The 22,941-nt window shown below is 48.4% G+C and overlaps 1 protein-coding gene across 1 annotated transcript in view; it reads left to right on the top strand.

Annotated features, from left to right (window-relative positions):
• The window catches only part of NOL6 (nucleolar protein 6), a 28,248-nt gene extending 5,554 nt beyond the window's left edge, over nucleotides 1-22,694 (top strand). Inside the window, exons 12-26 of the mRNA XM_054397517.1 lie at nucleotides 183-360; nucleotides 827-949; nucleotides 1,104-1,252; nucleotides 1,994-2,069; nucleotides 3,336-3,476; nucleotides 3,733-3,850; nucleotides 4,053-4,207; nucleotides 4,436-4,599; nucleotides 5,021-5,173; nucleotides 6,318-6,415; nucleotides 8,566-8,690; nucleotides 8,851-8,940; nucleotides 10,445-10,642; nucleotides 21,038-21,139; nucleotides 22,373-22,694. Of these exons, the coding sequence (XP_054253492.1) occupies nucleotides 183-360; nucleotides 827-949; nucleotides 1,104-1,252; nucleotides 1,994-2,069; nucleotides 3,336-3,476; nucleotides 3,733-3,850; nucleotides 4,053-4,207; nucleotides 4,436-4,599; nucleotides 5,021-5,173; nucleotides 6,318-6,415; nucleotides 8,566-8,690; nucleotides 8,851-8,940; nucleotides 10,445-10,642; nucleotides 21,038-21,139; nucleotides 22,373-22,522 (2,020 nt within the window). The 3' untranslated portion in view covers nucleotides 22,523-22,694. The remainder of the gene's footprint in view (nucleotides 1-182; nucleotides 361-826; nucleotides 950-1,103; nucleotides 1,253-1,993; nucleotides 2,070-3,335; nucleotides 3,477-3,732; nucleotides 3,851-4,052; nucleotides 4,208-4,435; nucleotides 4,600-5,020; nucleotides 5,174-6,317; nucleotides 6,416-8,565; nucleotides 8,691-8,850; nucleotides 8,941-10,444; nucleotides 10,643-21,037; nucleotides 21,140-22,372) is intronic.
• Nucleotides 22,695-22,941: the final 247 nt, after the last annotated feature.

Below are 22,941 nucleotides of genomic sequence, written 5' to 3'. Positions count from 1 at the left end.
ATGACTGACCCAATGACCAGAATCTCCTGTGGTGCATCCTGAGATGTCAAAATGCAGTATTCCTTGTAGCCCATGTCTGGGGCCAGGAGCCTTAGTTCCCCATTTCATCCGTCTTTTAGCTTTTCTCTCTCAAAGGATTTAGTAGTAGAGGTGGATGATCAGTTTCTCTTCTTCACCTATAGCCTGAAGCATGTCTCCAAGCTCCAGGGTGCCTGCAAGAAGATGCAGCTGCTGAATGAGCTGATGGATCGGGGTGGGAACTATGTGGCTGCAGCCCTTCCCTTCATTGTCTCGCTGCTGGTCCGTGGGCTGGCTGGGAGAGCACTGCTTGTGGCCCACTCGTTGCCTCAGACCCCTGAGGTAATGCTGCTCTGCATTGACGCTGCATCCTTTGTAGCACGTGGGGTCTCGTGTGTCTATTATGGCACTGCTGGACATGGGGAAGGGATCTTTGCTGAGGGAAAAGACAGACCTGTCTCCTTCGTGGGAAACATGGGACTAAAGACCTGGCACTGCAGTGTGAGATGCAGCTGGGAGGCTTGGTCTGGGCAGAAGTCCTGGCCCAGTTACGGGGCAGGGTAAAGACAAGTGTGGTGTCATTTTGTTTTGTTGGTTGGTTGGTTGTTTTTTTTTTTTTTTTTTTTTTTTGTTTGTGTTAGTTTGTTTCTTTTCACTGGGGAGGCCTATTAAATGAGACTTTCTCTGTGCTCATGCAGGCACCCAAGAGCACATAGCAGGATGTTCATCTAGTAGTCCAGTATTGTAGCATCTGCTGCTCCAGTAACCTCGTGTCTCCTTGAGCTTCATGTTCCTCTTTTTCCTGCAGTGGCCAATTGATGCCGAGCCCCCAAAACACAAGGATGTTGGGCCCCTGATGTTTGGGCTGCTATTTGTCCCTGAGTTTGCTGCCAGCACTCTGGAGAAGGGACCACAGGCTGATAACCCTGAGGTGAGGGGAGACCTGCTTATGCTGAGTAGGGTAGAGCAGTGGTGGTGCCGTGCTGTGGTGGCAGATGGGGCTGGCTGATAGTCACAGAAATGGTTTGTCTGGCCCTGCTGGTGACCCATGTCCTTGGCTTGGCTTGGCCTGTGTCCCTCTGCAGGCCTCGGACTTCCGGACCTTCTGGGGGGAGAAATCAGAGCTGCGGCGGTTCCAGGATGGCAGCATCTGTGAGGCAGTGGTGTGGGAGGCCAACACCATCTGCCAGAAGCGCCTCATTCCTGAGCAGATCGTCAGGCACCTGCTGAAGCTGTAAGTCATGCCAAGCAATAGCAGAGGCTGGGGGACCTGCAGCTGAGGGGGGTCACTGCCACTCCTCTGGCTTGTCACGTGCCTGGTAACACCATGGTTAGTTTTGTGCTTTGGGGCATGTTGTGGGTCTTTTTTTGGCTTTGTGAAATCTGGAGGTCGTTTCTGTTGTGGTCCTGGTGCCGCAAGCTGCTTCCAAAGAGAAGGTTGGGAGGGCAAGCATGTGGTGCTGTAGCTGATGGTAATGCTAAGGGTAAGGAGGCAGCACTATCGGGCCCTTACATGTTGATGGGATTTTGTGACACTCGCTGGCAGAGCAGAAAGAGAAGCTGTCTTGGACCTTCTAGGATGAAATCACCTGAGACCCTCCGGTGGTTTGTAATGCTGGGTCTCTCTAAAGCACTGGAAAGCATTAACACAGTTGTTTATACATTCTGCCAAAAATAAGACTTTCTTGTACAGAATAGAGAATTGCTTTGGACTCTCCATCCCCATTAGAGAAGGGGTATTGTGAGGAAAGGCTGCACGTGGGCAGCTTTGAATCCTGTGAACCTTCATGAGTTCCTAGGCTGCTTTTGCTGTGGGAGGAACATATATAGAGATTGATCTTTTCACCATGACCCTCCTCTATGGAGGGATTCCTCATCTTTGGACTGACACTTGCCTGTGAATGCAGTGTGCAGTGCCAGGATGAACAGGTTGGCATGTCTTAACTCTAGCATTCTGTTGTCTTCTTCCATGTAGCCATGCGGACATTCCTGAATCTTCCATCTGCTATACTGGAGCCCTGCTGGAGTCTGTGATCAGGACTGGGCAGGAGGTATGGTTGCTTCCCCAGTGCAGCTGTGGCCTTCTTGAGGAAGGACAATATGGGAAGGACTGTAACTATGTGGCTCTGAGGCAGCTGGGTGGTTTCTAAGAGGAGGTAGAGAGTGAAGAAAATTCCTGCCGGGAGGTGCTCGATATGGGCAGTGTAGTACTCTCCTTGGACTTGCCAAGGCACAGCCACTGAAGTTGTCTTGCTCTGGCAGCTCCCACACCCTATTTTCCCTTGCAAGCATCCTACAAATCTCGCTGCTTGTGTCCACTATGTCCACATTGTCTGAGGCTTTATTAGTGTCCCAGTGTGCTCCTCTCCCTGCATCCTTCAGGTCCTGCATCCTTCAGGTCCTGCATCCTTTGGAGTATGGGCAAGACAATTCTGTGGCTTCATCCCATGCATCCAGCTGGGAAATTCAGGAGAAGGGGGTGTTTGTCTCTGCTCCTCCAGCTCTGTGTGCAATGCAGCCTGGGAAGCCTGTGGTGGTAGGGCAGTGCAGGGGACAGTGGGATGTGGTGCAGCCAGCTCTAGAGACAGGCAGGGTGGGGGCTTGTCATTCGTAGCACGCCCCGCAGAGGGCGCTGCGGCTCTGCCTTAAAGCCCGCACTCGCTGGATGTGTGGGGCTCAATTCAGCTGCCTCTGAGCTGAATGGTTTAGTATCAGTGATGTCTCCACCTTGTTCAAGCTCCTGCTGTGCTTTGGAAAGCAGCAAGGGTAGCAGCTATTCTCCTTTTAGTGCTTCTCATCTGTCCACTGCAGGACTTCTGCAATGCTCTGCATACTTTGTCTTTGCTTTTGCTGTGCTTCACAGCTCTGCCTTAGGTAAGGATGTAGTCTGCAATTTTTTGTTAACTGCTGCCTCTTGGCATTACAGTAACTGGCAGGGAGGCAGTAGCAGAGCTCCCACCTTGCCAGTTTGTGATTTCTATTCCCAAATAGCTCTTTGCTTCTCCTTTCCCAGGAAGAATGCTGGCAGTAACTCTTAGTGCTGCCTTAGTGTTTTGCACAGGAAAGAATTTCACTTGCCCCTTGAAATGCAGCCTCTAGGATGCATATGGCTGCTGGGGAGCCACAGACAGACTCATCCTTGGCTTCCTTCTCTCACACCTCCCCATTTTGCTGAGTGCTCTTGCCAGAAGCTGGTCCTTGGTGTCGCAGTGCTGGCTCCTTGGAGTTTGGCTATGATCCCAGCCTGAGAGAGGTGAGGTGAGTGCCCATGCAAGAACAGGAGACGTGGACAGAAAGGCTGCCTGTGTTGTCTGCAGGCATCTGGGACTGGTGAAGAGGCCATGGTAAGCGTTGTCTGCTCCTATGATGACCTGAGCCGCAAGCTTTGGAACCTGAAGGGACTGCCACTGACGGTGACTGCTGTGCAGGGTGTCCATCCAGCCCTCCGATACACTGATGTGAGTGTCTGTGGGCATGGCCTGTGCATGGGGGTTGGCAAGAAGTTGGGGAATGCCCTAGGGTAAGAAGGGACAGAGTAAATTATCACTCTCTGCTTTTGTCGCTCCTGAGAGCTATCTGGGTGATATGGTGCTCTGTTGTCCGGTCTCCATGCTGGAGGGCTTGGCTGGGGTGAGGGTTGTGGGTAAGGGGGTGAGCTGTGCCCTGGGGTTTCTGTTCCTTGTTCTCAGTCTCCAGATAACTGTTCTCTCTCAGGTCTTCCCTCCCATTCCCATGAAGCCAGTTTATTCCTCCCATACCCGAATCAGGACCAAGCACTTGTTGCTTCCCTCAGAGGAGAAGCCCTGCCCAGCCTACATAGCCCCTTTGAAGAGTAAGTGGGACATGATTTGGTGGGGGGAAGTGGAGGCAGGCAGTGACGCTGGTGTTGTACTGCTGTGCTTGTGTGCTGCAGGTAGAAGCAGAGCCTCAGCTCCTCCTGCTCACTCACTCTAAACTCTGGTCATAGCCACCTCCATCCAACACCTCATTTCTGTGTGGGGCTCACTGGCCTCCTCCTGTCTCTTTGTCCCCAGTTGTCTGCCACATGGAAGGCAGTGGCCAATGGCCACAGGACAAGGAAGCCATCAAACGCATCAAGGCAGCTTTCCACCTTCAGCTGGCTGAGCTTCTCCAGCAGCAGCATCAGCTGGTTTGCAGACCTGCGGTCACCCACACTGATGTGTACAAGGTAGGGGGCTGATAAGGGCCTTCTCTGGACCTGACTTGGTACTGAGAAGATGGGCAGGGAGCTGTGGCAATGGTCTCACTGGGCAAAACCAGAATCAGGATGGTGGGCCTAGGAAAGAGCATGGTAAGACTGCCAGGATGCTACTGTTCCATCCCTGAGATGCTATGTGGCACACCAGCTTGGTTTTGGTACCACTAAGCCTTACTTTACCTTCTGTTTCCATCTCAGGATGGCTATGTTTTCCGACTCCAAGTAGCCTACCACCGGGAGCCACTAATTTTGAAGGAAGTGGTCACCCCAGAAGGGATGCTGAAGTACCAGGACACAGAGGAGTCTCGGCTGCTGGAGCTGGAGACGTTGCATCTGCCCTATCTAACCAGTTCTCTGCATGGGTAGGTCAGGTAAAGGCTACTTTCAGGGAAGGCAAGGACATGGCATGTGTCTGGAAGCCAGTGTGGAGGTGTCCTCGGATATTGGTGGGCAATAGTGCAGAGAGGTGCTCCACATGGGAAGTGGCCATTTAGCCCACATTGTGAGAGGCTCTGCAGGCGGATAGAGGGACAAATGTTGGTGGGGACAACACCACTTGTCCCTGTTGTCATATCCAAAGTCACTGCTATGGAGAGAGAGGAACATCTGGCCATGTTTGCCCTTTGTTCCCCCAAATTCTCAGCACCCACAGAGTGCCCAGTGCTAGTGATCTTGTGTGCATGTTCCTGGCATAGTTTTGTCCCTTTCTTACCAAATGTCAAAAGGCCGTTTTGGGTCCTGGGATGTGTGGATTGGAGCTGTGAGTTGTCTGCTTCCTTGCAGGCTTCAGCAGCAGCACCCTGTCTTTGGTAGCACTTGCCGGCTGGCCAAGCGCTGGGTCAGTGCCCAGCTCCTGAGTGACGACATCCCTGAGGAGTGTGTGGATCTCATTGTGGCATTTCTCTTTCTCCACCCAGCCCCTTTCATTCCACCCAGGTGAGGATGAGGAGCCCAGGTTGGCCTGATGGGGATTTAGTGTTTTTTTTTCCTTACCTGGGATGGACAAAGGATGGGATGCTGCTAGGCCAGGAGGTGCTGGAAAGGTGCACAGCAGGGAGTGTGAGGCCCTTGTGCTGCCAAAACACTGTCCCAAGCCTTCTTGAGAGTGGCTGGCCAGAGGAGATGGAGATGCTTCTTCTGCCCTGTGTGCTGCAGAATAAAGGGAGGTGTGGGGGGGGTAGGTAAGGATGGGAGTAAGTGGCTTCTGCATGCTGGTGGCACATCTACAGGGTGTCTTGTGTTGTGGTGGAACCTGCTGTCCTGGAGGTGATGGCCAGGAGAAGTAATGGCAAAAGCTTGTGTTGAGGCTAGTAACACACTAGGGCTCCTGGTTTGCTTCAGGAGGGATGTTATGGTGGTGCTTTTAGCTGCAGTCTTCTTCCTGGAGTGGACTCTCAAGGGAAGAATGAGGGGTTGGCCACTGAAAGCTGAATGGAGTAGCACGTTCATAAGTAACCCTGCGAGGCCATCTGCTGGCCCCTGGCAGGTGGGTGGGGATACAGTCCAGAGGGAGTGAACTAAGTTAAAGGGAGTAGTTTTGCCCTTTGTGAAGCCAAAAGGTTACTCTGCCATGCACTCAGTATCTGGTTTCCTTCTCCAGAGTAGCAGCCTGATACCTAGAATGCTCTCCTGTCTCCTAAAATACCCTGCCAGGAGGACGTCCATTTTCTATCTGTCTAGCTTTGCATGTTTGTTGCATTGCAGGGTTAAGAGACACAGTTGGAACTTGGCTGGTGGTGTTCAGAGCTACACTAGAGACAGGAGCAGACCTCTCTCCACCTCTTCCTTGCCCCAACACTGGCAGTCTGGAGACTGGGTGGGGAGAGCCTCAGGAACTGGGGCCAGTGTTTTGCTTCCTGCTGGTTTCTTTTACTTGGGAAGGGAAGAACCAAGGGGAAAGGCTTTCTGCAGAGATTCAGAAAAGGGGAATTGTCTCCTGCATGTCCTGGACTTCTCCTACCACAGACATCCCTTCTTGGGCTTCATGGGTGCTGGGCATTGCTAAGTCACCCCTGAGCCCAGTCCCTGTTGCTGTCAGGGAAGCACGTGCCAGTGTTGAACTCCTTGATCTTGCCTGCAGCTCTCCTCAGGTGGGGCTTCTGCGCTTCCTCAACTTGCTAGCAACCTTTGACTGGAAAAACAACCCTCTGATAGTCAACCTCAACGCCAGTCTTACAGGTGAGCTGTTGGCACACAGGAGAGCTGTGGTGTGAGGGTCTTTGAGCCTCCCTTGGTCCCCTGGCTCCATGGGTCTTGGAAGGCGCTGCAGCTTCTGCCAGGAGGAAGGAAAATTTCCACTCCTGTCCTGCCATTCTTTCCTTGTTTAACCCATATCTGAGGCCAAACTATAGCAGTTGCTCTATCACTTGATCCCTCCACAGCAGAGAAGTGGGTTAGGAAAAGACAAGGAGACTCAAGGGTTGAAATGGGAATTAAACAACAGAACTAATACCAATATAAAGTATGTGAAGTTCTATTCAGTCCTGAAGACGTACAGCAGGGTAAACAGTAAAATGGGAAACAGCCCTCAAAAGCAGGAGGGAGGAAGAGGAGAAAGACTGTGAGGAGTCCAAGCAGAAGGCTCCTCTCTCCTCAGCAAGCTTTGCCCTTTAATATGGATTGTGACATCTATGGTATTGGATACATCTGTGAGCCAGCTCATGTTGGCTCCCCTGGCTGCCACAAAACTGCCAGTGGCCTGCAGCCATGCCTAGCCTATGATTCTGTTCCAGCAAAACCAGGACATATGTTTAACTTGACTTCAGGATGGGTTGTGGCGTGGTATTTTTTTTTCTCTGCCTGCCTTTGAAGAAGTGGATCTTGGTGATGCTGTTCTGCTGCTTCTTGTCTCCCTGATGAGCCTAAGTGGTGTTGGATGTGGTGGTGTCTTTGAAGCCCTCTGCTCCTTTGTAGCCAGCATTTTTGCTTGAGGCTTTGCCCTGGCTCTTTAAAGCCTTCTGCTTTGAGAACCCTCCTGAGCCACTTGTATCATAGAGTCATTAAGGCTGGAAAATAACTTCAAGATCATCGAGTCCGACTACCAGGACTACTAAACTTTATTCTGAAGTGCCATATCTACACTCTCCTTCAACATGGCCAGGAGTGGTGACTCCCACCTCCCAGGGCAGTCTGTTCCAATGCATCACCACTCTTTCAGTAGAGAAGTTTTTCCTAATGCCCAATCTAAACCGCTTCTGGCACAACTTAAGCCCATTTCCTCTCATCCTATTGCTAGTTACTTGGGAGAACAGAACAACACTGGCCTCACTACCACATCCTTTCAGGTAGTTGTAGAGAGCAGTAGGATCTCCCCATTGCCTTCTCTAGTCTAAAAAACCCCAGCTCCCTCAGACGCTCCTTGTATGATGCCCTCCAAACCCCTCACCAGCCTCGCTTATCTTCTCTGGACACTCTTAAGACCTCAATGGTTTTCCTATACTGTGCCATCCAGAAGTGAACACATATTCAAGTACTCATGGTGAAGATCTGGTAGTCTTCAATTTCAAAACTTGCAAGGGAAAAGGGTTGCAGTCCTCCAGGTTTTACCACCTCCTGAGCCTTGAGAATTTCGTAGAATCACAGAATGCACTGGGTTGGAAGGGACTCTTAAAGGTCATCAGGTCAAACCCACCTGCAGTAAGCAGGGACATCAACTGGATCGGGTTGCTCCAAGCCCCATCAAGCCTGACTTGAATGCCTCCAGGGATGGGGCCTCCACCACCTCGCTGGGGAACCTATTCCAGTGTTCTGCCACCCTCACAGTAAAGAACTTCCTAATGTCTGTTATAAATATATCCTTGGTTTAAAACCGTTGCCGCTTGCTCTATCACTGCATGCCTTTGTAAACAGTCCCTCCCCAGCTTTCTTGTAGGCCCCCTTCAGCCCCTCTACCAGGAGCCTTCTCTTCTCAAGGCTGAACAACCCCAGCTCTCTCAGCCTGTTTTTGTAGAAGCACTGTCTCCTTTGATCATTTTTGTGGCCCTGTTCTAGACCCGCTCCATTAGGTCTGTGTCCTTGTATTGAGGGCTCCAGAGCTGGACACAGAACACCATGTGAGGTCTCACCAGAGCATAGTGGCAGAATCCTCTCTTGGAAACAGGATGCTGGGCAAGCAGATCAAAACTTTCTGTGGGTGGATGCTGAGGGAAGTGTGAGAGTAGAGCATCCCAAGGTGATGGAGCTCTGATTGTACATGGACTGTGGGATCAGAGGGTGGGAGAGGATAAAGCCCGTTGTACTGCACTTTTGTGGACTGCGGTACATGGATGAGAAGGCTGAGGGGTTTTGGATGAGACAGAGCATCTCAATTGTCTGGCTGCCCTCTTCAGATGCTGACTGCACAGAGATCAAGCACAAGTTTGTGGCTGCACGCTCTCACCTCCCTGTCATGTTCATTGCCACCCCCAAAGACCGGTGGAGCTCCATGTGGACCCAAGAGCGACCCTCAGTGCAGGTGAGCTGGGCCTTCTGTCCTTGCCCCATGATAGGTGCTGGCTTGGAGCTATTCCTTGCTCCCAGTGCTGGAGTGAGCTCTTACAGCTCCATGGGTGTGCCAGATCCCTGCTGCATCCAGGACTACTGACTTTGACTGTCTGGCATCCTTATTTCCTTAGATCCTGCAGCGTCTTCTCGTGCTGGCCTCAGAGTCTCTCCGCACCCTGGAGGAACAGCTCATGGATCCACTCAAGAGCCATGATGTGAAGGTAATCCCCTGGGGCACCAGCACAAGGCTTTTTCAGGCTCTGGCAAAGCATGCTGGTCTTTGGGGATGATTACTCCCATGTACAGGCTGTCGCCATGTGTGGTTGCCCTGGGATGAAGAACAGTAAGGATCAGAGAAAGCATGGAGACTGGTTGCCCTGCTCTCCTACCCCACTTCTGGGGGATCCAGCTCTGTATGGCAGCTTGGGGTAGGAGGGAAAAGCCTTTCCAGTGCAGCTTGGAGTTGCCTCTTCTTCCCATGTGTCTAGGAGCATTCCATGTTTGGGTGTTTTTTTGGTCTTTGCATTTGAGTCACTTGGTGACAATTCCTGCTCCCATGCAGGTGCACACTTGGGTTGGTGACCTCTGTTTCTCTCTTCCCAGGGTGGTTACAATAAGGTATGGTCTTGGTCAGCTGGATGGGGAAGAGGGGTCTGCATGGACCAGACCTGGAACTCAGTGCCTGTTGCTGATACTCTTCATGTGTGTTCTCCCCAGCCTGGCTATAAACTAGTTCCTAGCAGTGGGTTTTCTGCCAGTGCCAAGTTGGGCAGTGTCCCATGCCTTGGATCATGTCTCTGCATCATTTATTCCATGAAAATATACAGATAGTTTTAAGGGTTTTTTCCATTTTAATACAGCTGCATCTACAGTGCTGGATCCTCCCTGTACAAATATTTGTGTGACTGAGATTGTTCCTGTAATCTCAGGGCTTGTTCTCACCATCTGGTTGCTTGATGAAAGATGCTGCTGTACTATGGGACAAATTCTGTTGAACAGATAGGGCCATCTTATTAAATAGCTCCTGGTGTCCCCTGAGTGTTGTTCAGATCCTATTAGCTTCTTGACTCTGTTCTTTGTTTTGGGACTCTGGCACATGTGGTACAGTTACCAGTCTCAGCTCATCTTCTGTCCCTCTCTTGACTGCCCACCCTACTGCTGTGCATTCAGGTGAGTTCTTGGGATCTGTGGTCAGGACTGTAGGGGTGCACCTTGGTCCTGTGGAGAGCTCTTCTCTAGAAACAGACCCTTAGTCCTGGGGAAAGCAAGAAGAGTTGGCCCAGGGAGAGAAGAGACTGTTCCCACTAAACTTTGTAAAAAATAGTGATCATGACATTCATGGTATGGAATACTTTCGTTGGCCAGCTGGGGTCAGCTGCCCTGGTGTATACTTTTGGCTTTAGTCACTATGGAGATCCACATGCCAGGGCTCCCCATGCATGAAAACAAAGGGTCTCACCAACTTTGTTCTTGCCAAATTGGGTGCCGCAGTCTTCTAAATGTGGTTTCCCTGAACAGAAAGCTGGCTCTATGATTCTATCCCAGTGAAACCAGGACAGTATTTTGGCAAACTTCTCACATAAATCTCACCAAAAAATCTGGCTGCAGGTTACTGCTTTCTAGGGAGAAGAATGTAAAGTAAAAACAATGGCTTGGTAACGCTTTCTCATCTTTCCTGCTTGTCAGTGTCCTGTACTGAGTAGCACTCATCTTTTCTCTCTGCAGGTGGTCTTCCGCCCTCCTTTGGATTTCTATGATATCCTAATCCACCTGAACCCAAACCAGATTCCTCGACACCTGGAGAGCGTGGACCGGCCATTAAAGTCGTTTTCCCGGGGTGTGGTGAAGAACAGCACTGCTGTGAACATCCTCTTCCCTGTGGTGGATTATGACCCTGTACAATGCTACCTCCGTGAGCTGAGGGTAAGCATGGCCCACTGGGGAGATGCCTTCTACAATCCAGGTTGTCTACTGGTGCAAGAGCATCTTTATGTATTTTGTGTCAGATGGTCACTCTCTATATGCATCTGAAATCACATCTTCCGCAGAAGACTTGATGAATGCTCCTCCCATTCCATGGAAGTGGGAATGCTGCTGATGTGAGAATGACTGCAGCTACAAAGCATCAGGAGGTTTTGCTGAAGAATATTCCATTTCAGTGCAAAAGTATCTTTTAGCTGTTTGTCGCTAGTCAGTTAATTGACTTTTTGTGGCTCCTTGTACCAACTGGGGTGCACGATGAGCAGTGCTACATCTGGGTTGGGGCAATCCCAAGCACAAATATAGGCTGGGCAGAGACTGGCTTGAGAGCAGCCCTGAAAAAAGGGACTTGGGGGTGCCGGTGGATGAGAAGCTCAACATGAGCGGTCAGTATGTGCTTGCAGCATGGAAGGCCAATGACATCCTGGGCTGCACCAAGAGAAGCATAGCCAGCAGGTTGAGGGAGGTGATTCTTCCCCTCTCGTCTGCTCTGGTGAGACCCCACCTGGAGTATTGCATCCAGTTCTGGACCCCTATTACAAGAAGGATTTGGAGATGCTGGAATGCGTCCAGAGAAGGGCCATGAAGATGATCAGAGGGCTGGAGCACCTCTCCTATGAGGACAGACTGAAAGAGTTGGGGCTGTTCAGTCTGGAGAAGAGAAGGCTCCGAGGAGACCTTATTGTGGCCTTCCAGTATCTGAAGGTGGCCTACAAGAAAGCTGGGGAGGGACTTTTTAGGATGTCAAGTAGTGAGAGGACCAGGGGGAATGGAATAAAGCTGGAAGTGGGTAGATTCAGGTTGGATGTTAGGGAGAAGTTCTTTACCATGAGGGTGGTGAGATGCTGGAACAGGTTGTCCAGGGAGGTGGTAGGAGCCCCATCCCTGGAGGCTTTTAAGGCCAGGCTGGATGTGGCTCTGGGCGATCTGATGTAGTGTGAGGTGTCCCTGCCCATGGCAAGGGGGTTGGAACTAAATGATCCTTGTGGTCCCTTCCTTGTGGTTCCTTCTAACAATTCTATGATTCTATGTATTTTCAGGAGGGATGAACAGGAATCTGTGGTATCGTTGACCTCCTATTAGGCCAATGGTTGTGTGAGCTATAGAGGTTAAACACTAGTCATAGGATGGGTTTCTCTTCTGTCTGCATGCATGATGGTGGAGGAATCTGGTAGTGTGGGTATATGGAGAACATCAGTATCCAAAACTGTCAACCCCCTTCTCTTCTGACGTGTGTCAAAAGCTCAGCAAGCTGGGGAGAAACGCAAGATACTGAGTGGTAGCAGAGTTCCACACTGGAGCTGGAGAGCCAATGCCTTGCTAGATAGCGTTGCCTCTCTGGCTCTTGCCAGGTTCATGTGTGGTAGCTCAGTTAAATGTTGGCATGCGGAGGTGGGGCTGTGATGACCTTTTTAACAAAACCTAGTTTGACTTTCAAGTGCCAGCATCCCTTAAGCATAAGTGCTGTGAACAGTGTCAGAGGTAGGAGTTGTGTGGTGGCTTTGGCAGGAAGGGTGCTGTGGAGGGCTCCAGCCCCATTCCCCACTCAGCGGAGAGCCAGCAGAGTGGGATGACATTGGAGCACAATGCTCAAAGCCCGGTCCTATTGAATAGCAGCTGTCTCAAGGCATGGATTTTTCACACGTTCCTGTCAGAATGGTTGGCAATCACTGTAAAAGCGATGCCTGAATTGAAACTGAGGTTCAGGCTGGAAGATACTGGGTCCTTTCAGTTCTAGCTCCCCTTTTACCTCAGGTAACTTAGGATATAGGCAAGGAAGACTTGGAAAGGTTTCTCTGAGGTTTGCTCCCCCTGGGTACAGCCTTATTACCTCCTAAGCTGCCTGACAGCTATACTGCATGATGATCTCTGTCCATGGGAATCTGCTGTGGCTTCAGTAGCGCTGCCAGGTTTACCAAGGTGCAAGCTCAGTCCTGTCACCCATAGCAGACTGGGACAGTCTTGAGGGGTGAGGAGGTGAGAGACAGGGATGCAGTCAAGGCTTGTTTAAATTGAGGAAAACATTGGAGTTGTCCCATGATTTCCCTGTAAGTACACAGCTGCTTTAGCTGGCAGAACAAGTCACAAGGAGATTTCCAGTGCTCTCTTTTTTTTAAAAAGAAAGATGGTTGAGATGCCTGAGGTCCTGCAGTCATACTGTAAAGAGCAGTGTGAGATTTCTTGAATACAAGATAAGCAAGGAGGAGAAGAAGCACTCTTAAGACTTTTAAAAGGAAGCATGAAGCACAGTAATTTGGAACCATTTCTTATTTTGCTCTCCTGATGTTTGAATCTGCAGAAGAATGTCAAGAAGGTTGGAAGGGACCCTCCTAGGTTACCTTGTCCAACTCTCCTTCAATGAACAGGGACTTCAACTAAATCAGGTTGCTCAGGGCCCTATGTAGGGTTGTTGGAGATAGTCAGGAAATTCATCAAGGTGTGTTGCAGTTTATAGATTTTTTTTTTTGTGTGTGTGTGTGTGTACTTCAAGTCAAGTCAGTGTCAGCAAATAGCTCTAGAAGTGAAAGGTGCAGAGACTTCCCTGGAGAGTAGCTTTCATTATCCTTTAAGCAATTATGACTTAATCAGTCTAGTCAGTAATGACATCCAAATGTCTACATTTTTACTGCCTGTTCAGTACAGGTAATAATAGACTCAGAATAGGGTTTGGTTGTGTTACAAATTGCAGCTAGTCCTAAATCCAATATACTAACATCCCAATAAAGAAACATGGATATGAGCAAAGGTCACGTTGCCTGGTTGGAAGCAGTGTTACATTTATTTGGTGTCTCTAGTCCTTTGACCCAAAGATGCTCAAGAGAGTCCTGGTCACAGGTTTCTCTGAAGCGTCAGGTATGGGATAGAGAGCCTCTGATCTGCCTCAGTAGCCCTGCCTGGGGGGCTTTTTCCCTTTTTGAAGGCTCTGAGATAAGTATGGCTGTGTTTTCTTGTGGCCATTGCATTGGAATTATCTTGCAGTACCAGTTCACTTGTCTGTTGTAGCTTCCCGATCAGAAGCGGGCAGAACTGAAGAGGCTGATGAATATCTTTCTGGGCAAGCAGGTGTTTTTTCCTCCTGTAAAGATCAGAGGCTATTCTCAGATAACTCAGCCATGTTTATATCCTTTTGGAAGGCTTCAAGAGCTGTCTTTGCAATGTGGAGTCACCAGTAAGCAGGTGATACTGAGCTTCAGTAGGAGCTGCTTCATCAAAAATCATCTGACTTTGTGTTTCAGTGGTCCAGTGTTGTTGCTCAAGCCAAAACCTCTGCACTGGCTTTGTGTGTAGACCTTTGGTTGGTAGCCTCTCCTGTCTTGTGTTTCACTTCCCTTGGCTTTTGCTGCACTAAGTGGTGTTCAGCTCTTCCTCATCCTGCAGGCTGGGAGCCTTGGAGGATGATCAAAGGGCTGGGGAATGATCAGCAAGAATTTCATTCTGGAAAGCAGTGTGGAGGCAGCAGTGAATCTTTACAAGAGATTCTTGGATGAGAAGGCACTAGGACGTGGAACTGGCTGGCTTTGACTCAGAGTGATTAATAGCACAAACCACAGAATTGAGCAACAGGGTTGGAGCTGAGGCTGACAGTGCAGCCATGGTGGGTTTATAGCAGTGAAGGGGCATCTGCCATGCAGCAGTGCTGTGTGATTTTGTTCTCTTCTGTGGGCTAAAAAGAAACATCTGCCCTTTTCTGAGCTTCCCATGTGAAAATGGGATTTAAATGCCTGGGCATACTGAGGTGAGAGGGGCAGGATGTAGCATCTTCCCCAGTATACTTGGCCCAGTAACCAGCAAACCTGTTTTTCTTCTGTCCAACCTGTTTGCTTCTGAGAGGTCTCTGTTCTTTTCAGATCTAAGGGAGGAGCACTCTGAAGCTGAAGGTTTGCTGTGTGCCTGATCAGAAGATAAAGGAGGGGAAGTGTTGAGTCCTGACTGATTTAATTTTGGCTTCTCCAAGGAGGTGTGCTGCAGGAGCTGGTCTGATTGAGTTGCTTAGGTGCCTGGGAGGCTCTGGTTAGAAGTGAAAGGTTGGTCCTGAGATTCAGGCAGGATATTCTTCAATTCCAGGACAGATCTGATAGAAAAAGCCTGTTCTTGGAGTCTGTCCAGATGACAAGGCTTGTAGAGAGAAGCTTTTGACTGAAAGCAGGTGCCAGATGTTCCACACAAAGGGCTTCCTTGGAGCTGCAGCTCATCATCAGCCTCTGTGCCACTTAAGGTCCTGAGCACCTCAGCAGGCAAACCTTGGGTTGGATCCTTGGGATTCTCTAGCGAGGCTAAGTCAAGTGTCTGAAATGAGGCTCCTTGTGGATCTCCACTGAGACTGCTCGTCTGTGTCATGGCAGTTGAATAGCTGCACAACTCCCAGATGTTTACTGGGCATGTGGTGTGGGAAGGCTTGCTTAGTGCAGCTTTTGTTCCCTTGGCTGTGCTTTGGACTCAAGACAATTCAGAAGCCGCAAGACTTGTGTATATGCTTGCCATGCTGTCAAGGTTACAAAGCCCAGATCTCCCTGAGGTGCAGAGATGATCTGTTATGGTGGGGAAAATTGGATGAAGGTGCCTGTGCCACATCCATCTGCAGGTCTGTAATGAATATTAAAAAACCCAACGTTTCTTACCAGGTCTTTGGTATCAGTAGGTCACTGGATATAAAGTGCTCCCTTTCACTGGGATTTAGCTTTCCCTGTAGCAAGCTGGGAAGGGAAAGTTGGTAGCGGAGCTGTCCATTTTGTACACGAGTGATCTTTCCTGTGTGGATGAGCAAGAAAATACCTCCTCCTTTACTGTAAACAACCTTCCCTCTTAAAACTATGTTTTGATTTTTTTTCACTTTCAGAGAGACCTATCTGGAAGTTTTACAGCCCTTACACGTTCCTATACCATGGGAAGAAGAATCTTGCTACTGCATGTTAGGAAGGCATTAATGACATGAAATATTCTCCATCTTTTATGATATGTAAGCTGTGGTTATGGGATGTACCTGAAACTGGTGTAATCTTGTCAGGTTGGACTGCTCCCTTTTTTTGACTGACAGGTCCAACTCTTCCTATGGTGACTACAGACAGGCAGAGACAAACTGAAAAAGCACTGTGGGGCCTCATAGCATAGAGGAAATTCCTGTCTGGAAACAGCCACATGACTCTTAGTGTAGTGCCCAAGGCTGGGAGCAAATGCATGCGTGTGTGTGCACATATGGGCAAACACGTGCTTGGAGAGGCATTGGACCCTTGTGCTTCTTGGGTCAGCTGAGAGGGTACTTGAAGCTGCATTTCTTCTGTGTTGGTTTTGCTTTTCCAGAGGTCCTGTAGGATTTGTCCTATAGGAAGTGTCTGGAGACTTTAGTCTCAGGTGGTTTGGTAGATCGGTAGACAGGCTGTGTTTGCTACTGCATCTAGCAGAACATAGGTGGCTTTTTCCATTTGCTGCTGTCCCAAGCCTCCAGGACAAGGATGTGCATGTGAAGACAGACTGAGAGAGTTGGGGTTCAGTCTGGAGAAGAGAAGGCTTCGAGAAGACCTTATTGTGGCCTTCGAGTATCTTAAGAGAGCCTACAAGAAAGCTGGTGAAGGTCTTTTTAGGATGTCAGGTAGTGATAGGACTAGGGGAAATGAAGCAAAACTAGAAGTGAGTAGACTCAGGTTGGATGATAGGGAGAAGTTCTTTACCATGAGCATAGTGAGACACTGGAACAGCTGCCCAGGGAGGTGGTGGAAGCGCATCCCTGGATGTTGTTAAGGTCAAGCTGGATGTGGCTCTGGGCAATCTGATCTAGTGTGAGGTGTCCCTGCCCATGGCAGGGGATTGGAACTAGATGATCTTTGAGGTCCCTTCCAGCCCTGACAATTCTGTGATTCTGTGGCTCTGCTGAGGTGGGAAAGTTTGGGTAGTTTGAAATACCTTTTACCATCTGTATCCCAAACCTTAACACCCACATTTCTTTTTGCCTTTAAAACCTCCCTGACATGGGGAAAAAATCCCTGCCTGGTTTTCTCTGCAGTGCTTTTTGCTCTGTTTGGGCATGAGGAAAACTTGTGTCACATAAACTATGAGGATCAGGGCAGCTTGCAGTAGGATGACAAGGACCCTGAAATATTAACAATAAATGTAATTATTTGTTGGAAGTAGCTTTAATAGGGATTTATGCTGATCCCTTCCTGTGAATGCATAAAATGTTCTAAGCACTGAGGAAATGTTAATTGATGTATTTGCCACTTGAACTGCTGTTGCACCAGGAAGAGCTGCTAGGTGCATTTTGGGTGCAGAGACCTCCCCAAACCACTCCTCTTTTTCCCACAGCTGTGATGCAATAAGCCTGATATCTAGGTATAAGTAACAGTAGTGAAAAACTGGGTGGATAAATAGTTAGGCCAAAAAACCCCACCCCTAAACAACAACAGTGTTGTTGCTTAACTAGCAATGAGCCTTATGGCACAATCCACACTTCAGCCTGAGCTGCTTAATCATAGAATTATAGAATGGTTTTATGTGGAAAGGACATTTAAAGGTCATCTAGTTCAATCCCCCTGCAGTCAGCAGGGACATGTTCAACTAGAACAAGTTTCTCAGAGCCCTGTCCACCCTGACATTATGTTTCAATGGATGGTGCACCTACCACCTCTTCAGGCAGCCTGTGCTGGTGTTTCACCACCATTATTTTAAAAGATTTCTTTCTTACTTAGTCTGAATCTACACCAGTTTAAAATCACTACCCCGTATCCTACTGCAGCAGGCCTTGCTAAAAACATTGTCCTGATTTTCTTTTTTTTTTCTAAGCCCCCTCTAAGGAAACGCTGCTATAAGGTCTCCCCAGACCCTTCTCCAGTGTGAACAACCCCAACTCTCTCAGTGTTTGTTTATAGAAGAAATGTTCCAGCCCTCTGATCATTTGTGTGGCCCTCCTCTGAACCTGCTCCCACAGGTTGATATCATCTTTGTCCTCCAGTGTGTTGACTGCACCATTCCATTTGGTGTCATCTGTGAATTTGCTGAGGATGCACTTGATTGTGCTATGTCATTACTGAAGATACTAAGCAGCACTGATCCTAGTACTGACCTCTGAGGGACACCACTTTTCACCAGTCTCCATCTGGACGTTGAGCCATTGTTTACTACCTTCTGGATGTGACCATCCAACAAATTCTTCTTTCTCTGCACAGTTCATCCATCACATCTCTCCACATTAGAGAGAATGATCTTGTGGGAGACTGTATTAAAGGCTTTAACAGAAATCCATATAGATGACATCCATATCTTTATTTGTCCACTGATATTTACTCCATCATAGAAGGTCACTGGATGGGTCAGGCAGGTAATGCCACTGGTAAAGCCATACTGGCTGTTTGGAATCCCCTCCCTGTCCTCCATGTGCCTTAGCATAGCTTCTAGGAGGATCGGTTCCATGATTTTCGTAGGCACAGACATGAGGCTGACAGGTCGGTAGTTCCCAGGGTCCTCCTTTTTACCCTTTTTAAAAATATGTGTAATAATTCCCTTTTTCCAGTCATCAGGGACTTCACCTGACTGCCAGGACTTTTCAAATGTCATGGAGAGTGGCTTGACAACTGTATTAGGCATCTCATCTCTTAGAGTGGTAGTAATCCCATCAGGGTATTGTTTTACTTGCTACCTTTCTCCATATTTTCATTTGAACAATCTAGATGTGTCCTTACAGACCTGATCTTCCTGGCACTATGTACCCCTTCACTGGACAATGTGGCTACTCCGAACTGCAGTTTCTCTCCATCTTTGCAAGATTGCAGTCAGCTGTAGGTTTTGCTGATGACAGGTGTCTTCCTCGGTGGAGAGAGCTTTCCCTGAATCTTTAAAGCTGAATTGCAGCTAAAGATATGGCAGCTTGTGAAGGGAATAGGGGTTCAGTTGCATTCTTGGCCTTTTCTCTCTTTTCACTTAAGGTGTTTGCAGGTTCTAACAAGCTCAGTGGCACTGGGCAAGGAGCACGGGATGTGGAAAGGGAGGTGAACTCTTTGCTTTTACTACCCAAGCCGCTGTACAAACATAAGTGTGGTGACTAATTCACCAGACCCTTTTAATGCTGTAGTTTCCCAAGAGTTGAACATGCATGTCCACAGCTCAGTGAGGCCAGTCCAAAGCAGTGTTGTATGGACTGGACTAGGAACAGCACAAGTGCAGAAGCTTGTGCTTTGCTGGGATTTTGAACTGGATGCTATCCTTCTAACATCTGTCCTCTGCTCCCTACTGTCTGGAAAAAAGGTGCTGGGTATCAGGCTAAAAGGTATCTTTATTGGGAAATCAGCTGTGCCTGGGGGAGGGCTCCTTTCCTGCTAATGCTCCTCTGGCTCCTGCCCCACAGCACACGCCTGTTATAACAAAAAAACCCCCACCAAACGGAAAAAAAAAACCAAACCCAAACAAAAACACTCCTTTCTTGTAGGGAGCATTGTGTTGCAGTTGAGACCTCACCCTCAAGAGTAGTGGGGCCTTTTCAAGTTCTCACATGCTTTACTCCCCTTTGGTACAGAAAGCTGCATGTTGACCTGAGCTTTCTTGCCCTTCATTGAGCTTTCTCTCCCAGCTGTTTGCCTTTTGGCTAAAGGAGGAGTTTTCTGTGTTGACAGGCTTCTGAGTATAACCCGCCACTTTGAGCAGAGAAGTATTGGGATGGGTTGCCTCTTTCTCAATGTGTTTTCACAGTGTTTTTTTATACCCAGTTTGGCATGATAATGCCTTCACCATCCTTCTCCCTGTTGTTATGGCATTAATACACCTCTGAAGACCCCTTGAGGTGAAATGGGCTGACAGGTCTTGAGTCTTCCCAACTCGCTGGTCTGCTAGTCTCTCTGTGATACTTAGAAGACCATACTCATGGCTTTGAAGCTTGCAGACAACACCACTCCTCCCTGCTTATCAGGTTTTTACTCTTAAAATGTCACACCACCCAGTGGGATCACTGGTAATACCAACCCAATCCATCTTTTTCTCCTACTGCAATCCTGGTATGTCCATACAAGACCTCTTCCAAGCTTGTCTTTGATGTTGAGGATTTTTTTTATATACAATTTCATGAAAACGTCATGGCACAATGATGCCAGCAGAGACCTCTCTTTGTAAGAGCATGGCAGAGTTGCAGTGGGGGAATCTAAGTGGAAGGAGGCTGATAAGTGAGCAGAGAGTCTACATTTTCTGCAATAGGCTTTCCCAAAGCTGGTAAGGCCATGTGCAGAAACTTGTCCTGTATTGATGCTGGGGACTGTTTGCTCGACCTTGTAAATGTGTGCCATTGTCTGATATTAATTTATTCCAAAATGAAGAAGTGTCAAGGAGCAGATTTTTGGCTGTCTTGATCAGCTGCTCTCAGAATGAGTGTCTCCAGGTACCAGCATGTTGGGTGCTCAGCCATAGGTAGTCTGTTGGGTTCAAAAAGTTGCTTCCACGCAGCATTGTTTACTTCTGTTGCAATGCTCATCTTTTGCCTTCTTGAAGCACTGGGAATCCAGCTTGCATGGAGTTGAGGAAAAAGCAAGACTGGATTTCTGTCAGCTTTTTATGCAAGATCTCTTTGAGCTGTGCTACTTGGCACCACCAAAGGGGCTATGTATTGACACAGCTGCTGAAACACAGGGGCACGGAGGGGAGACTTCTGCAGTGCCTCAAAGAGCTTTTCATCTCTTTACAGCTCACACAACTTTGTTACATAATTTCTGCTGTTATATTTCCTTTTAGGACCCTGTGTGCAGACAGCACACATAAGGTTTATTTCGGGGGAGATATTGCAGAGCTGGAGATGCTGGCCTCCATTGAAAGGTCCTTGAGTGGGGCTTGTTCTTTGCTGCCATGTATCAAAACATTGTGGCAGCGTTGCCTGCTGGGCAGAGCCTGTCTCTTGCCATGTGATGCGCTGTGAAATCTTGGAGATGGCTGTTGGACACTTGGGTTAGGACAGCTTGGTAGTGACAGATCCAGGTGATGGAGGATAATGCTGAGGAACACTCAGTGGGTTGCCACCAAAGGGGTTGAGTGTCCTAAGGCTGGCTGCTGATTTCTGGGTGCTCTTGCAGGCTTGCGGGAGGTGTTTGGTCATGTTTTTCCTGTTTGGGACATGAAGAGGTGATCAGTGATGAAGTCTGTGTGCAAAACTTGGAGTCAGTGCACTGTCTTCATCAAAATTAGGGGGAATTAGGTAGGAGGGGGCACCTAGGACTTATCCAGGGGCTGCAATTTGCTTTTCTTGTTGGGAATCCACAAGTTAAAGTTTTTGTCCTGGCTTGTGTGGTGCCACTGTATGTGTTGGTGCAAGGAGACTGAATTAGGGATGGACTCTGCCTCTGCAGTCTTATGCAACCTCTGTTTTACACGCAGGATGCCTTCAGCGATTTTGCCTTGTTCTTCTATGACAAGCATGGTGGAGAAGTGATTGCAGTTTTGTGGAAACCCTTGAGCTTTCAGCCTCAGCCTTTTAAGGTGAGTTTTTGACTCTACTTTGTAAAGTTTGTGACCTCTATGCTCTGAAAGCTTGAAGGGCCTTTTTTCCTGCACTGTAATTGCTTTGTCTAACTCTCATCAGCCCTAAAGTTTTTTGGGAAATGAAGCTCAAACCACTGTCCCTTCTTTGAAAGGGTGAAACCAAGACAGTGTCCCCAGTCATCAACAGAGCTGAGAAAGGAGCATGTGTCCCTGCACAAGCTGCAGCACCATAATGATGAATCAAACAGAGTTCTCTGTTTGAGAACCACCTGCTCTTCTTTGGTCACCTTCTCTGAGGTGGACGATGCCTTGTTAGCCAAAGACATTTGATGTATGCACCAGGCTGTCCCATTCGCTGGTTTTGGGTTAGACACCCAAAGCCAAATTGACCTGGTGGAAGCTGGAGGGGCAAGTCTAGGTTCATATTGCTTGAGTCCTATGAATGTATGGAGATATTTTCCAGCTACGCTGTACAGAATGGCAAACTCTAGAGGGTGGTTAAGCTACATATGAGGCACACTGGAGTGACTCATGCTGCTTTCTATGAAGGAAAGACGCAAAGAAACCATTGACTCATGGCTTAGCGTTGGCAGCCCAGGCTCTTCTGCTGTCAGTCTGAGGGTGATTTATCTCCCCTCTCTTCATGGCCAGAGGGTATTGGCCACAGAGCCTAGCTGCTGTTGTGAAACCCAGTTATTCACAGTGGTGAAACGAGAGGAGATGCTTGCGTCTGAGCGGAGTGGCTTGATCAAACATGAGAGTTTGGGGTTTTAACTCTGGTACAGGCAAATATCTCTTCCTTTCTCTTGAGGTCTTGACACCCACCCAAGAGCAGAGCAAAGCCCAGGCAGTTCTTACTCAATCAACATTGTGTTATCCCTTTTTCATACCCCATCTACTTTGCTTGCACAGTGTTTGCCATCCACTTTTACGCTTTTCTCGTCTCTACCATGCTCCTGGCCATTACTTTTCTCCCCACCTTGTGGTCTTTGGACTTTGGCTCCAGGGTAAACCCTAAAAGAGTTTGGCAGGGCCAGTCTTGCACTTTGTTAGCTCTAGTAATGAGCACTGATGGTGTTAGGAAGTGAAACTAAGAAAATTGGATGCAGTGGTGTAGCTGGGGTTGGATAGGATAAGGAGAGCAAATTGCTTCTCTCATTTGGGGCTTACAAAGGTTGCAAAGCAGCACTGAGCAGGTGTTCCCATTTGCTCAATATTTGTGTCCTGCAGGTCTCCAGCATGAAAGGAAGAATGATGACAACTCTGAACAATGAACCAGTCTGCATTCCCAATGTGGAGGCAATTCTGGAGGACTTCGAGGTTTTGGGAGAAGGTCTGGTCAAAAGTGTGGAAGCTCGTACAGAGAAATGGACTATCTGAGGCCACTGAGGTGTGTCAAGAGTGGCCTTTTGTGAAGCAGTTTGCTCATTCTGAGACCATTTTATAAATCAGTCCTAGGAAAGGCTTTCAACTTTTAAAATCCCAGTGTGTTTTACTCTATTTATCTTTATATGCCTGTTTTAGAAAAGCAATGGGACCTATCATTGTGTTAAAAAATAAAAATGCCTTTTTATTTTGGAGAAAATACAAAGATGAGATAAAGGTTTTGGAAGTGTTCCTGTTCTTGTAGGAAACAAAGGCTATATTCACATGAAAATGTTAAGGCCTGAAAATTCTGGCAGAGAGGGACCTGGAAGTGCTGGTTGACAACTGGCTGAACATGAGTCAGCAGTGTGCCCAGGTGGCCAGGAAAGCCAATGGCATCTTGGCCTGTATCAGGAATAGTGTGGCCAGCAGGA

The sequence above is a fragment of the Indicator indicator genome, chromosome Z (assembly GCF_027791375.1).
Source record: "Indicator indicator isolate 239-I01 chromosome Z, UM_Iind_1.1, whole genome shotgun sequence".
In the NCBI taxonomy this organism is placed as follows: domain Eukaryota; kingdom Metazoa; phylum Chordata; class Aves; order Piciformes; family Indicatoridae; genus Indicator; species Indicator indicator.
Note: the sequence above shows the minus strand (reverse complement) of the source record. Positions and strands in the feature narration are given on the sequence as shown.